Here is a 15849-nt window from a genome sequence, read left to right as displayed (position 1 = left end):
TGTCCTGAACCAACTGATCACATTAAAAGGGGGTTAGCCCTATTAGTGGTTTGTTCTTTTCGTCGCCTTTTATGACTGGCAGAACATACCGGAGGCCTATTCTTTTCCCGGGCCTCCACGGGGTTTATTATAATAATTATTATTATTATTTCTTTCCTTTCTCAGACGTTATGTCTGGTTAAAAATGGAAAGTGACGCGGACCTTGATCAAGCGTGACTTCCTTTTATTTGTACGGTATATGTTACATTGCATTTAGGAACTTTCGGGTAATTGAACATGTATCAATAATTACAGATTTCTGTAGTTGTATATATACGTTTGGATGTAGCTGTATTGCATCGATGCACTGGTGGATATTGTGTGGTATGACTCCTGTTGATTACTTGCGAATGATTTTCTTTGACTCAGGATAATTTTGAGTGTGCCAGATTCATATTATGTTGCATGAGAAAGAGAGAGTAGAAAGTGGGAGATAAATCACTCTATTGACCTTTCCATTTTGTTTATGCAAGTTGCAACCCCCTGCCCCTAGAGGGCTCAGAATGGTGGTGTGTAATGAAACTATGTTGGTGTATGACAAAACTAAAAGCATGAATTTTGCTACGTGAGAAACAGCATACTGAAATCGAGTTTCAAATTCAAAGAGTTCGTCCACACATGGAGCACCCTCTCCTTCAGCATGACCATGTCAGATCACTCAGACATATGCAACTATCTGACACCTTTTGTTCACCAACATCGACCGTCCTCCATACAGTACTGACTTGGCCCCATCAAATTTTCATCTGTTCCTAAATCTTAAAGAACGCCTCGATGACTTTAGACTGATACCAATGAAGAGGTGTGAGCAAGGGTGAGTTTGTGGCTCCATCAACAATGTCAAACAGTCTACAGTGACAGTAACAAACTGGTCTCTTGGGAAAAATGTGTTCACCACCAGGGTAACTATGTTGAGAAATAAGTATGCAGACATGAGGGACAAAGATATAGAATGTTAATGAAGTGTGTTTTATTTAAACAGCTTCAAGAGTTTTCACATAAAAAATTCGGAGCCATAACTTTTCAAAATGCCCTCATATCTCTGCTTCACAGAAAAAAAGGAAATGTTTTTTGCAATTCCATGCTCTTTCTGGTGATATACAACACAAGACAGGTTTTAATTAAGAAATTTTTTGCAAAATATAAACTGAAATTTTGATTTAATTTTTTTCCAAAAATTACACAATTTATAATCTTTAAAATATTTCCACAAATACTTAGCACTGTTTTAAATCACATGGCAAAATATAAATATGGGATCATGAAATGTTCAGTGTTAAAAAATTATTCCTGACTTGTTTCTCTACTACAGTCCCATTTTGACCAAACTTACCTTTAACAAATAGGAATTTAATTAAAATATACAGAAACATAACTAAAAAAATCTGAAATATCACAATATCATCATCTTGGCACTTTCACTGCCATGTGCATTATATGTGATGTACATCAGTTTTTCTGTTTGCACTGTGTGCATCATATTTGATCACACAAGGAGTTGTATTTGCCTGTGGCACATATACGATCACAGCTGCATTGAAAACAAAGGGTCACCACATTCTACTGGCCAGTGCCAAAAGTTCTGTAATGTTGGTTTTGTAGTGACAGCACTGGATGACAGACAGTATTTACCTGCATCGGTACGTGTTCTTTGTTTACAAACGTAGCGTTGCGTAGTGCTTATTTCAATAAGACTTTGTGGCTGTTTGATGAAAAATGGATTCACAAGGGGAGAGAATCTGAAAATGGTTGGAGGAATGGAGTTTATCTGATGAATCACTGTTCAAAAGTGGCAGTAATTCCAAGCCAGACTATCATGCTGCTCCTCCAAACAAGACTAGTAGTGAGAATAAAGTAATTCCACTGAAGAAAGAAAAGGTACACATGCAAGTTGATACATCCGCAAATGGGACAAATGAACTTTCATCTTCCATTGATGAAGACAGTGAAAGTGAGCTGTCACCTGAAGGGGTATCTTGTATTGATGGGCTCCCAACTGAATGAATAATGTGGTCTGATGTGCAGGGAAATGTAAACAATTTTGTTTTTTTCTGATAACTGTTCAGTACACAACACACTTTTGGACAGTCTACCTGCAAATATTCGTCCCATTGATATTTACAATTTTTTTCGTGAGAGAGAAATGTGCAATTTCATAACGAAGGAAACAAACCGTTACTCTGAACAACAGATTATTAGTGGAATAACTGCAGAGACATTATTACCACCATCAGGACTGATTTATGAATTGATATCAGCATTGATGATTTGAGGAAATTTATGGAACTTATGTTGTGGATGGAGCTTGATTATAACCCAAGAATGGAGGTTTATTGGAGCCGGAATCTGCTTTACAAAAACCAGGTGTCTTCTATTATGTCTCGAAACATGTTTGATTCATTTCTTTGTTGCATGTATTTTTTACAACAACAAAAACAAAGATGAACATCACAAGGTTTTCAAAATTAGCAAGCTTGTGAATCATCTGAACACAAAATTCCATGAAGCTTTCACTCCAGGTAAAACTGTTTGAAATTATACAAAAGTCTGAAGACGGATATACTTGGAATGTTGCAGTGTATCATGGATGTAACAACAACAACAACTGTTTTGGAGTTAATGAAATCAATTTTTAATTCTGAAAAGACACTCTTTGTAGATGACTTCTACACTTTTATGAACTTGGCATATGTTCTTCTAACTCCATGAAAAAGAAAGAGAAATCCATAAACTATTATCACAAAAGCATTGAAGGAGGGGGAAATGGCGGTTGTCGGACTGTGGTGTGATAAGAGGGAGATCTCTTTTTTGAGAACCAAACACGAACCTGAGCTTGTGGCAGTGAGAACAAGAAGAGATGAAGTGAAGAAACCAAATGCAACTGTGGATTACAATGCATCCAAACCCTTCATTGATCTTTCAGATCAAAAGAAAACCTGTCACTCGCACTTGAGGAAATGAGTGAAGTGGAACTGCAAAGAAGCCTTTGAATTACTATTCAGTACTACTATTGTAAATGCACATACTTTGTGTGTTCAAATTACAAAACAAAAATAGGTGTCACTGCTTTTCGCAAGGCTACGGCAAATGAGTTACTCAGGGCTGCGACGTTCAGGAGACACCAATGAATGGGGAATCACAAATTGGTTGACACTGCAGTGAGGCGATGTTGTAACCTGTTACCAGAAACTCTCCAAAGCAAGCGGGCGAAAGCATGCTTTCAAACATAGCAAGAAAGTGTCATTGAAATGTTAAATTTGTCCTCAGAGTTTCATGTGCATGGACTTTTCTTCTTCTTCTTCTTCTTCTTCTTCTTCTTTGCAAGGTATAAATGTATAAAAATTTAAGTTTTTTATTTTGATAAAGCAATTACATAAAAGCTAGTTGGAATTTTTTATTTATCAATAATAATGTCTTCCTCAGATATATGGGTCTGCATCAAGAATTATGCACATCTCCACATAAAGCTTCTAGTTGCATCTTAAGTTTAAAACTGGCCATGTGCATCATGTCTGACCACACCATATTTATCACGATAAAAACAATTTTTTTTTTAACGGTATATACCAGCTTCAATTTTTTACAATAATATGAAGGAAAGAAGTCAAGGCCAAAATGAAAATTCACCAAAATGCTGCTGGCCATCAAAGTGTTAAAACAAAACTAATCAGCATATTCTATAACTAAATTAAGTCAATTGCTTACTTGAATTTTATACAATTTGAACTAACAGTCTATTCATTGGTAAAACAAAAATACTGAACATGGAGCTTAAAACTAAAAATCTAAAGAAGGTGCGCAAAAAGTAGTGGACTGAGAGAAGTCACTAGACCAACATCACAGTGCAAATTATCCCTGCGCACTGTAAGAAAGATTGCAACATGAAATGTGCGTAGGCTAATTCAGACAGGAAAACTTGCTATAGTAGAAAGAGAAATAGAACTGCATGGCCCAAATATTCTTCAGCTTAGTGAGACTCACTGGAGAGGAAGTGGCCATTTCATGACTCAAGGAAGGAGCACTGTGTACTTTTCAGGGAGTAATAGCCAAAGTAAGAACAGTGTTGCGATATGTTGCGATAGTTGTTCTCAGAAATCTGGCCAACTGTGTAGTAGGTTACGAACCAATTAATGACAGGATCATCTCTATCAAAATGAATGCTTCCCCATGCAGACTCAACATAATTCAGATCCATGTTCCTACAGCTACAGCGTCAGATGAGGAGATGGAGAAGTTCTTTGACCAACTGGAGCAAGTCCTTAGTAAGATCCCTATCAAAAACGGACAATAATCCAAGTCGACTTCAATGTTAAAGTTGGAGATACTACCCAAGACTCGCATTTACAATCCGGCATTGGACTTTATGGTCTTGATGAGAGAAATGAACGAGGCAGGAATTTACTGGATTTCTGTGTGAGTTACGACATGCCCATCTGTAACACAATGTTCCAACATCACCCAACACGACTGTACACTTGGATATCACCTGGTGACAGATTTTGAAACCAAATAATCTTGCAATGAAAGATCAAAGCACGAGACCAAGAGGAAGAGCAGCAAGCAGATGGATAGATCAAATCCAGAAGATCTCCGGTCTACCTCATCGGCAGGCACTACAAGAAGCTGGCAACCGTCGGGGATGAAGACGCTTGGTTTATAGGGTCATGACGTTCAGCAATGGGCGCAATGACTTATGATAATGATGATGATGAATAAAATGATTTGATTTCTTCAATGGATTACAAAACTGCACACTTACAGCAATTCACTTCTTACTAGGTTCCATATGTTGTTGTTGTTGTTGTTGTTGTGGTCTTCAGTCCAGAAACTGGTTTGATGCAGCTCTCCATGCTACTCTATCCTGTGCAAGCTTCTTCATCTCCCAGTACCAACTGGAACTTACATCCTTCTCAATCTGTTTAGTGTATTCCTCTCTTGGTCTCCCTCTATGATTTTTTACCCCCCATGCTGCCCTCCAATACTAAATTGGTGATCCCTTGATGCCTCAGAGCATGTCCTACCAACCGATCCCTTCTTCTGGTCAAGTTGTGCCACAAACTTCTCTTCTCCCCAATCCTATTCAATACTTCCTCATTAGTTATGTGATCTACCCATCTAATCTTCAGCATTCTTCTGTAGCACCACATTTCGAAAGCTTCTATTCTCTTCTTGTCCAAACTATTTATCGTCCACGTTTCACTTACATACGTGGCTACACCCCATACAAATACTTTCAGAAACTACTTCCTGACATTTAAATCTGTACTCGATGTTAACAAATTTCTCTTTTTCAGAAACGCATTCATTGCCATTGCCAGTCTACATTTTACATCCCCTCTACTTTGACCATCATCAGTTTTTTGCTCCCCAAATAGCAAAACTCATTTACTACTTTAAGTGTCTCATTTCCTAATCTAATTCCCTCAGCATCACCCGACTTAATTCGACTACATTCCATTATACTCATTTTGCTTTTGTTGATGTTCATCTTATATCCTCCTTTCAAGACACTGTTCATTTCCGTTCAGCTGCTCTTCCAGGTCCTTTGCTCTCTCTGACAGAATTACAACGTCATCAGCGAACCTCAAAGTTTTTATTTCTTCTCCATGGATTTTAATATCTACTCCGAATTTTTCTTTTGTTTCCTTTACTGCTTGCTCAATATACAGATTGAATAACATCGTGGAGAGGCTACAACCCTGTCTTACTCCCTTCCCAACCACTGCTTCCCTTTCATGTCCCTCGACTCATAACTGCTATCTGGTTTCTGTACAAATTGTAAATAGCCTATCACTCCCTGTATTTTACCCCTGCCACCTATAGAATTTGAAAGAGAGTATTCCAGTCAACATTGTCAAAAGCTTTCTCTAAGTCTACAAATGCTAGAAACGTATGTTTGCCTTTCCTTAATCTATTTTCTAAGATAAGTCATAGGGTCAGTATTGCCTCACGTGTTCCAACATTTCTGCAGAATCCAAACTGATCTTTCCCGAGGTCCGATTCTACCAGTTTTTCCATTTGTCTGTAAAGAATTCGTGTTAGTATTTTGCAGCCGTGGCTTATTAAACTGATAGTTCGGTAATTTTCACATCTGTCAACACCTGCTTTCTTTGAGATTGAAATTATTCTATTCCTCTTTAAGTGTGAGGGTATTTCACCTGTCTCATACATCTTGCTCACTAGATGGTAGAGTTTTGTTAGGCCTGGCTCTTCCAAGGCTGTCATTAGTTCTAATGGGATGTTGTCTACTCCCGGGGCCTTTTTTCGACTCAGGTCTTTCAGTGCTCTGTCAAACTCTTCACACAATATCATATCTCCTATTTCATCTTCATCTACATTCTCTTCCATTTCTATAATATTGTCCTCAAGAACATCGCCCGTGTATAGACCCTCTATCTACTCCTTCCACCTTTCTGCTTTCCCTTCTTTGCTTATGACTGGATTTCCATCTGAGCTCTTGATATTCATGCAAGTCGTTCTCTTTTCTCCAAAGGTCTCTCTAATTTTCCTGTAAGCAGTATCTATCTTACCCCTAGTGAGATAAGCCTCTACATCCTTACATTTGTCCTCTAGCCATCCCTGCTTAGCCATTTTGCACTTCCTGTCGATCTCATTTTTGAGACATTTGTATTCTTTCTAGCCTGCTTCATTTACTGCGTTTTTTTATTTTATCCTTTTGTCAATTAAATTCAATATCTCTTCTGCTACCCAAGGATTTCTATTACCCCTGGTCTTATTACCTACTTGATCTTCTGCTACCCTCACTATTACGTCTCTCAAAGCTACCCATTCTTCTTCTTTCTTTCCCCCATTCTTGTCAATTGTTCCCTTACGCTCTCCCTGAAACTCTGTACAACCTCTGGTTGATTGATACAAAATTGATACAAAAAATCAGTTCAAAACACTCCTTTGATTTATGGTTTTACTTGTAAATGAACTATCAAAAAAATACCAAGTTCCACTAAACAAATTTGACAAAAAGTTGTTCAATATAGAAGTGATAATTGCTTTATACTAATACCATGGTGCCTTTTTCGCGAGGTCATGCAGCTTTACTGTATGGTTAAATGATGATGGCGTCCTCTTGCGTAAAATATTCCGGAGGTAAAATAGTCCCCCATTCGGATCTCCAGGCAGGGACTACTCAAGAGGACGTCATTATCAGGAAAAAGAAAACTGCCGTTCTATGGATCGGAGCGTGGAATGTCAGATCCCTTAACCGGGCAGGTAGATTAGAAAATTTAAAAAGGGAAATGGATAGGTTAAAGTTAGATACAGTAGGAATTAGTGAAGTTCGGTGGCAGGAGGAACAAGACTTTTGGTCAGGTTAATACAGGGTTATAAATACAAAATCAAATAGGGGTAATGCAGGAGTAGGTTTAATAATGAATAAAAAAAATAGGAGTGCAGGTAAGCTACTACAAACAGCATAGTGAACGCATTATTGTGGCCAAGATAGACACGAAGCCCACACCTACTACAGTAGTACAAGTTTATATGCCACCTAGCTCTGCAGATGATGAAGAAATTGATGAAATGTATGATGAGATAAAAGAAATTATTTAGGTAGTGAAGGGAGACGAAAATTTAATATTCATGGGTGACTGGAATTCGAGAGTAGGAAAAGGGAGAGAAGGAAACATAGTAGGTGAATATGGATTGGGGCTAAAAAATGAAAGAGGAGAGTTTTGCACAGAGCATAACATAATCATAGCTAACACTCGGTTCAATAATCATGAAAGAAGGTTGTATAAATGGAAGAATCCTGAAGATACTAGAAGGTATCAGATAGATTATATAATGGTAAGACAGAGATTTAGGAACCAGGTTTCAAACTGTAAGACATTTCCAGGGGCAGATGTGGACTCTGACCACAATATATTTGCTATGAACTGTAGATTAAAACTGAAGAAACTGCAAAAAGGTGAGAATTTAAGGAGATGGGACCTGAATAAACTGACTAAACCAGAGGTTGTAGAGAGTTTCCGGGAGAGCATGAGGGAACAATTGTCACGAATGGGGCAAAGAAATAAAGTAGAAGAAGAATGGGTAGCTCTGAGGAATGAAGTATTGAAGGCAGCAGAGGATCAAGTAGGTAAAAAGACCAGGGCTCTTAGAAATCCTTGGGTAACAGAAGAAATATTGAATTTAATTTATGAAAGGAGAAAACAGAAAAATGCAGTAAATGAAGCAGGCAAAAAGGAATACAAACATCTCAAAAATGAGATTGACAGGAAGTGCAAAATGGCTAAGCAGGGATGGCTAGAGGACAAATTTAAGGATGTAGAGGCTTATCTCACTAGGGGTAAGATAGATACTGCCTACAGGAAAATTAAAGAGGCATTTGGAGAAAAGAGAACCACTTATATGAATATCAAGAGCTCAGATGGAAATCCAGTCATAAGCAAAGAAGGGAAAGAAGAAAGGTGGAAGGAGTAGATAGAGGGTCTATACACGGGTGATGTACTTGAGGACAATATTATGGAAATGGAAGAGGATGTAGATCAAGATGAAATGGGAGATACGATACTGCGTGAAGAGTTTGACAGAGCACTGAAAGACCTGAGTTGAAAAAAGGCCCCGGAAGTAGACAACATTCCATTAGAACTACTGACGGCCTTGGGAGATTCAGTCCTGACAAAACTCTACCATCTGGTGAGCAAGATGTATGAGACAGGCGAAATACCTTCAGACTTCAAGAAGAATATAATAATTCCAATCCCAACGAAAGCAAGTGTTGGCAGATGTGAAAATTACCGAACTATCAGTTTAATAAGTCACAGCTGCAAAATACTAACACGAATTCTTTACAGACAAATGGAAAAACTGGTAAAATCAGACCTCGGGGAAGATCAGTTTGGATTCCGTAGAAATCTTGGAACAGGTGAGGCAATACTGACCCTATAACTTATCTTAGAAAATAGATTACGGAAAAGCAAACCTACATTTCTAGCATTTGTAGACTTAGAGAAAGCTTTTGACAATGCTGACTGGAATACTCTATTTCAAATTCTAAAGGTGGCAGGGGTAAAATACAGGGAGCAAAAGGCTATTTACAATTTGTACAGAAACCAGATGGCAGTTATATGAGTCAAGGTGCATGAAAGGGAAGCAGTGGTTGGGAAGGGAGTGAGACAAGGTTGTAGCCTCTTCCCGATGTTATTCAATCTGTATATTGAGCAAGCAGTAAAGGAAACAAAAGAAAAATTCAGAGTAGGTATTAAAATCCATGGAGAAGAAATATAAACTTTGAGGTTCGCCGATGACATTGTAATTCTGTCAGAGACAGCAAAGGACTTGAAAGAGCAGTTGAACGGAATGGACAGTGTCTTGAAAGGAGGATATAAGATGAACATCAACAAAAGCAAAATGAGTATAATGGAATGTAGTCGAATTAAATCAGGTGATGCTGAGGGAATTAGATTAGGAAATGAGACACTTAAAGTAGTAAAGGAGTTTTGCTATTTGGGGAGCAAAATAACTGATGATGGTCGAAGTAGAGAAGATATAAAATGTAGACTGGGAATGAGAAGGAAAGCCTTTCTGAAGAAGAGAAATTTGTTAACATCGAGTACAGATTTAAATGACAGGAAGTCGTTTCTGAAAGTATTTGTATGGAGTGTAGCCATGTATGGAAGTGAAACATAGACGATAAATAGTTTGGACAAGAAGAGAATAGGAGCTTTTGAAATGTGGTGCTACAGAAGAATGCTAAAGATTAGATGGGTAGATCACATAACTAATGAGGAGGTATTGAACAGAATTGGGGAGAAGAGGAGTTTGTGACACAACTTGACAAGAAGAAGGGACCGGTTGGTAGGTTATGTTCCGAGGCATCTTGATCACAAATTTAGCATTGGAGGGCAGCGTGGAGAGTAAAAATCGTAGAGGGAGACCAAGAGATGAATACACTAAGCAGATTCAGAAGGATGTAGGTTGCAGTAAGTACTGGGAGATGAAGCAGCTTGCACAGGATAGAGTAGCAGGGAGAGCTGCATCAAACCAGTCTCAGGACTGAAGACAACAACAACGACAACAACAACAACATGGTGCCTTATACTGGCATAGGAATACTAATCTAGGAAGTTGTATTATCCAACTCAGAAGGAAACAACAGACAACACCTCCTCTCAGCAAAATCGCTGATCACTTAATGATTGTACAGACAGCGATTGCATGACTGGAGGCAGACAGCTTATTTCAGCTTGTTCACAGCCTACATGCATAGAAAGCTACCAACTTTCTCAGTGTTCAGCCTGCATACAAAGTCTTAAGTCTGTGGAAATTGAATGTACATTTGGATTAATGTGTTTGGATCCAAGCTGTTACATCAATACTTTTTCAAGCCTTATTTAAATTTGTTGTTATAGGTCCTATATTCAATATTTTTGTTTAAGCAATTAACAGGCTAATAGATGGAATTGTATTAATGAAAGTAAGCAATCAACTGAATTTAATTATATAATATACTGATTGGTTTTGTTTTGATAAGATGACATTTTGATTGATTTTGTTTTAAAAAAGTGATATTTGATATTTCTGAGACTTTTAGTTACCTTTCTGTGTATCTTAATTAAATCCCTACTTGTTAAAGATAGGTTTGGTTAAAATGGGGCTATTAGTGAAAAAAAAAAAAAAAAAAAAAAAAGAGTCAGGAATAATGTATTTTTAACAATGAACCCATCATCATCCCATAGTTTGATGTGTGATTTACAACAGTACTATGTATTTATGGAAATATGAAATTTTCAGATTATGTACTTCATAGAAAAAAAATCACAATTTCAGTTTTTATTTCGCAAAAAAAAAAAAAAAAAAAAAAAAAAAAAAAAAAAAAAAATCTTGATTAGAACCTATGTTGTGTTGTATATCACTGGAAAGAAGACATAAAATAATGCAAAATATGATACCTTTTCCATATCTCTAGCTCTATTGGGAGGCTGGTAGAGCAATTTTTGGCTAGTTTTTGAAAATTTTACATAGCCATATTGACATAAAAAATTGAAATTAGATATTTTTCTTAGTCTCAACACCCACTACGAGTACACAAAATTTTAGCAAAATTTAAAATGGGGAAGTAAAATCTTTATTTAACGAGTGTTGGTTTGACATGGAATGTGACAAGAGTCCGAAATATCAAGAAGTCCAGTGGCAACAAAGATATTTCAGAGATAGAGATTGTGGTGTAACATAGCACTTTTAGTAAAGTGATGTGTTACTCAGAATATAAGAGCCCATGTTTAATTGACAATTTTTTCTCCCTTTGGTCCATACTATCTCCTTAGAAACATGGAAAACAAAGAGCTTGTAGTAGAAGATATTTGTTTCACAGTGTCAAAGATGAAGAAGTGCCTGTAACTCTTAAGGTATCCATCTTAGAGACCCTGTTTACTCGACTCTTTTGCTTCAAATGATTGTTCTTGTCATATCTCTGAATATTGACGATTCCTCCTGGGACACCCTGTATAGTGACACAAATAAATAGGATTCTGAAGCTATTTATCGTATGTTGCCTAAATGAAAAAAACTATCTGGATAATAACTATAAAACATTCTGGAAAAGAACTTGCATACAAAGTGAATCATGACAATCTGCAACTATGTAATTAATCATATACACAGAATAAACATGTTGTTTGAGGTGCATTAGCCCATTGTCACATAAAATGAGGAATATCAGGAAAACTTTTCCATTAGGGAAACAAAGAAAAGACAAAGTGGTACTCGAATTTGAAATCTAGAGGACAATATGAATGAGTGTGACAGACAACACTCATAAAAATAGGATATTCGACATGTGTGACAGGGAATGAAATTGGTCTGCCTAATCATATTCAAGAGCTTTGTAAAACATATTGTACAAAGAGAAAGAATGAAATCACAAACCTGCACTGTTGTGTAGATATTTTCTGTTTTGAGTTCAAGCAATGTCTTTAGGAAACTTTTGTGATCTACACAACGTAGAAGTGTGTAAATGGCTGGGACATTCTTATAGCATAAGTTCACAAGCACTCCAAGTGAAAGAGTACCAACTGTATTTTTCTCATTTATTATCCATGACGATAGTATTGACACTAGTTTTGTTAAATGTGCTTCTTGCCATGGGATTACTGCTCCATAAGTCACATCCTGTAAAATATAAACATTTCAAATTATTACTGCACAGCCTTGGTACATAATACCATGTTGACACAATCACATTACCTTATACATAGCATTTTATCAATGGACAATATATGCAGTAACAAGAAATACTACAGAGAACTAGTGTGTGTTTAATTTTTCTTGGGTCAAATGCTGCAGTTTGCAAACAACTTAAGGTTTTGATTTAAATTCACAGTCTAGCTAAAATGATCATTTCAGCTGTCATTCAATTATTACCCTTGTACCAAACCATAGGGATGCTTTAGAGAAGGGCTGGTAACAGAATATTAGTACCTTATTCCATTAAAATGCTAGTGTAATTAAATTACGCTAATTATAGCTGTTGCTGTGTTATTGTTAGAAATCATGTCTACGTCTACATAACTACTCTGCAATTCACACTTAAGTGCTTGGCAGAGGGTTTATCAAACCACCTTCAGACTATTTTTCTATCCTCCCACACTCTAAAGCGTGCAGCAAAAATGAACACTTAAATCTTTCTGCATGAGCTCCAATTTCTCTTACTTTATTATAACGATCATCTCTCTCTATATAGGTTGGGCATCAACAAAATATTGTTGATTGAAATTTCGTGAAAAGATCTAGCTACAATGAAAATGTCTGTTTCAATGATTATCATCCCCAACTCGCACATCATTTCCATGACACATTCTTCCCTATTGCGTGATAATACAAAACAAGCCGTCATTCTCTGAACTTTTCTGATGTCCTCAGTCAATCGCATCTTGTAAGGATTCCATATTGGACAGGAATACTCCAGAACAGGATGGAGATATATAATAAAGGTAACCTCTTTAGTAGCTCTGTTCCATCTCATAAGTGTTCTGGCAATAAAACCCAGTTCCCCACAACATTTTTCTATGTGCCTGTTCCAGTTTAAGCTGTTTGTAATTATAATCCCTATGTATTTACTTGAAAGGACAGTCTTTAGATTTGTATGATTTTCTGGGGAACAGAAATTTAAATTCCTTTTAGCACTCATGCGGATGAAGTCACATTTTTTACTGTTTGGAGTCAAATGAAACTTTCTGCACCACACAGACATATTGTCTAAATCATTTTGCAATGGGCCTTGATCTTCTGATGACTTCCTAGATGGTACATGACAGCATCATATGCGAATAGTCTAAGATGGCTGTTGTGTGTGGGTGTTTGCAGCTCATGGGTGCTCAACATCGAGGTTACCAGTAGCCTTACCCATATTAAGAGAAAGAAATTTGGGTAAAATGACAAATTGCTAGCACACAGTGAGGAGGAAACTTATAAAATGGCATTAATTCACTCACTCCCACCTCACTTGCATTAACCCACACAATCACTGTATCTTCAAGGCCGTAATACAATGGAGAAGGGTGATAGGGGCTATACATCGGAGTAAAAGTCACAAAGAGCTAAAAGAGGCAGAGGGAACTGTGACTGGCTGACACCTCACAAAAAATGTGGATGAGCCAGTCACCCTGTTAACACATTAAGACCATCTACCTAAATTTTGAGGAAATAGGTTGGGCAGATAACAAATCCTTAAAACTCTCACCCTATCCATTTCCATGTCACTTAAAATAGAGTGCAAGAATGTCACTGTCCTCTGGATCCAAAATAAAACACAATCTAGTAAAATGTGGTGCATAGTGATCTGAACACCACACATTGGCGGGCTGTCATGCAGGAGCATGAAGCCGTGCATCATAGGGCTGTGTCCTATGCAAAGACGAGTGGAGGACCTCAACCCACTGACGTGGCTGGAAGGAGGTACGCCACAGCCAGGTTGTGGGCTTTACTAGATAGATCTTATTGTCTGTCAGTTCCAGCTACTCATCCTCCCATTGACGCAAGGCTCTGTACTTAAATAGTGAGGCTATAGCACGCAGAGGGTTGGTGCACTGAAATAACTGAGGATCACGACATGCCTCCTTGGCTGCCAAATCTGCCCTTTCATTCTCCATCATACCCATGTAACCTGGTAACCAGAAGAAATATGCCTCCTTCCACAGCCACTGTAGTTGAAGAAGGGCATCCTGGATATTTCAGACTACTTTATCTGGTGAGTACATAGATTGTAGAGAGTGGAGAACACTCAAGAGAATCAGAAAAGACAAGGAATTTAGCACTCCAAGAACGTCTCAAGTGCTCCAGTGCCAGTAAGACTGCATATAACTACGAATCGAAGACAGTAAAGTCTCGAAGTTGGTTGGCTGGTTTGTTTGTTTGGGAGAGGGGACCAAACAACCAGGTCATCAGTCAAAGTCTCGAGACAGTCAGGCCTTGAGGACAGGACCCGAGAAAAAAACAGAGCAACCAACGGATTCCCTCCCCCCATTTAGAGCCATCCGTAAAGACAACTACATTGTTGTGGTGCTCATTTAAAATGTCAGAAAATATTGGATTAAAATCAGAAGCAGAAGTGTAATCTCTTCTGTACTGCATCAAATTGAAAATTTCACTTGGCCTCTGCAGGAACCATGGTGACAGGCAGTTGAAACCCTGGATTTGGAGTTGTACATGCTCCACATCAAATACCTCCAGCACATGCTGGATGCAGATTCCAAACTGCATTGTTGCTTATAAAAGATTGGAGGAAAGGCATTCCAGAGGCAGACAAGCAGCAGTATGTTATGCAGGGGAAGTTGGAGCTACCACCATATGACGAGTGATGGTCAGCATAGAAAATGAGTAAACTGAGTATGGGACTAGTCCCGTTAACACCTGTGGCCAGGCTACTCACAGGGTGGATAGTGTCAATAATCTGAAGGTAAGAAGGCCATGCTGACCCATACACAGTGCATTCCAGTCTAGCCTCGAATGCAAGAAAGCCCTATAAAACTGGAACAGATGCACCCTGTCTGCTATTCAAGACCTGTGGCTAGGGCACTTCATGATATTCAGTGCCTTCTGGGATCTGACTCATGTTTCTCAAGTGAGGTAACCGTTACAGTTTGGACAGCAAAATCATCCACAAATAAGACACACTGTAAAGGACGCCTTACCGTAGACGTGGTACTGATTATAGCTATAGCACGAAGAGTAACATTTAAAACATTGCCCTGAAGAACACCATTCTCCTCTTCAAAACAATCTGATAGCATGTTACCAAGCCAAAACTTAGAAAAGCTCTTGAACAGGAAGGACTGTGTGAAATCAGGGAGCTGGTCACGAAAGCCCCATTGATGGAGTTGCACAAGAACATTGTGTCTCTAAGTAGTGTCATAAGCTCTACTGATATCAAAGAATAAACGGAGACAGTGATGTTTACATAGGGGAGCCTGCTGAATAGCTGCCTCTAGTAAGTTCAGATTCTCAACAGTGGGCCGAAATCTCCAGAATCAACACAGAGTGCCTAAGGAGTTGTCTGGTCTCTAACAACCAGATCAGGCGATGGTTGACCACGCACTCCTGTGTCTTCCCTACACAGCGCATTAAGGCTCCGGTAGCCGCTGAGACACGTGCAGCCCTTTCCTGGTTTGAGGAGTGGTATCAGAATTCTCTCTCCACTTGTGGGACAGTCATGTAAGGTTTCCTTTGAATCTGCTGGCAAATGTCAGTGCATACAGTAACAGGTTTGGTCATGACTGCGTGCAGTATCATGAGTCACAGGCAGTGCCAATTCAAGCTCCTACATGGAGAAAGAGTACTTTTAAGACTCAGAA

At 38.3% G+C, this 15849-nt stretch overlaps 1 protein-coding gene across 1 annotated transcript in view; it reads right to left on the bottom strand.

The window, feature by feature from the left end:
* The window catches only part of LOC126100817 (uncharacterized), a 157193-nt gene that overhangs the window by 103931 nt on the left and 37413 nt on the right, over positions 1 to 15849 (bottom strand). Inside the window, exon 3 of the mRNA XM_049911448.1 lies at positions 11927 to 12169. Within this exon, the coding sequence (XP_049767405.1) occupies positions 11927 to 12169 (243 nt within the window). The remainder of the gene's footprint in view (positions 1 to 11926; positions 12170 to 15849) is intronic.

Source organism: Schistocerca cancellata, chromosome 9 (genome assembly GCF_023864275.1).
Source record: "Schistocerca cancellata isolate TAMUIC-IGC-003103 chromosome 9, iqSchCanc2.1, whole genome shotgun sequence".
Classification (NCBI taxonomy): Eukaryota; Metazoa; Arthropoda; class Insecta; order Orthoptera; family Acrididae; genus Schistocerca; species Schistocerca cancellata.
Note: the sequence above shows the minus strand (reverse complement) of the source record. Positions and strands in the feature narration are given on the sequence as shown.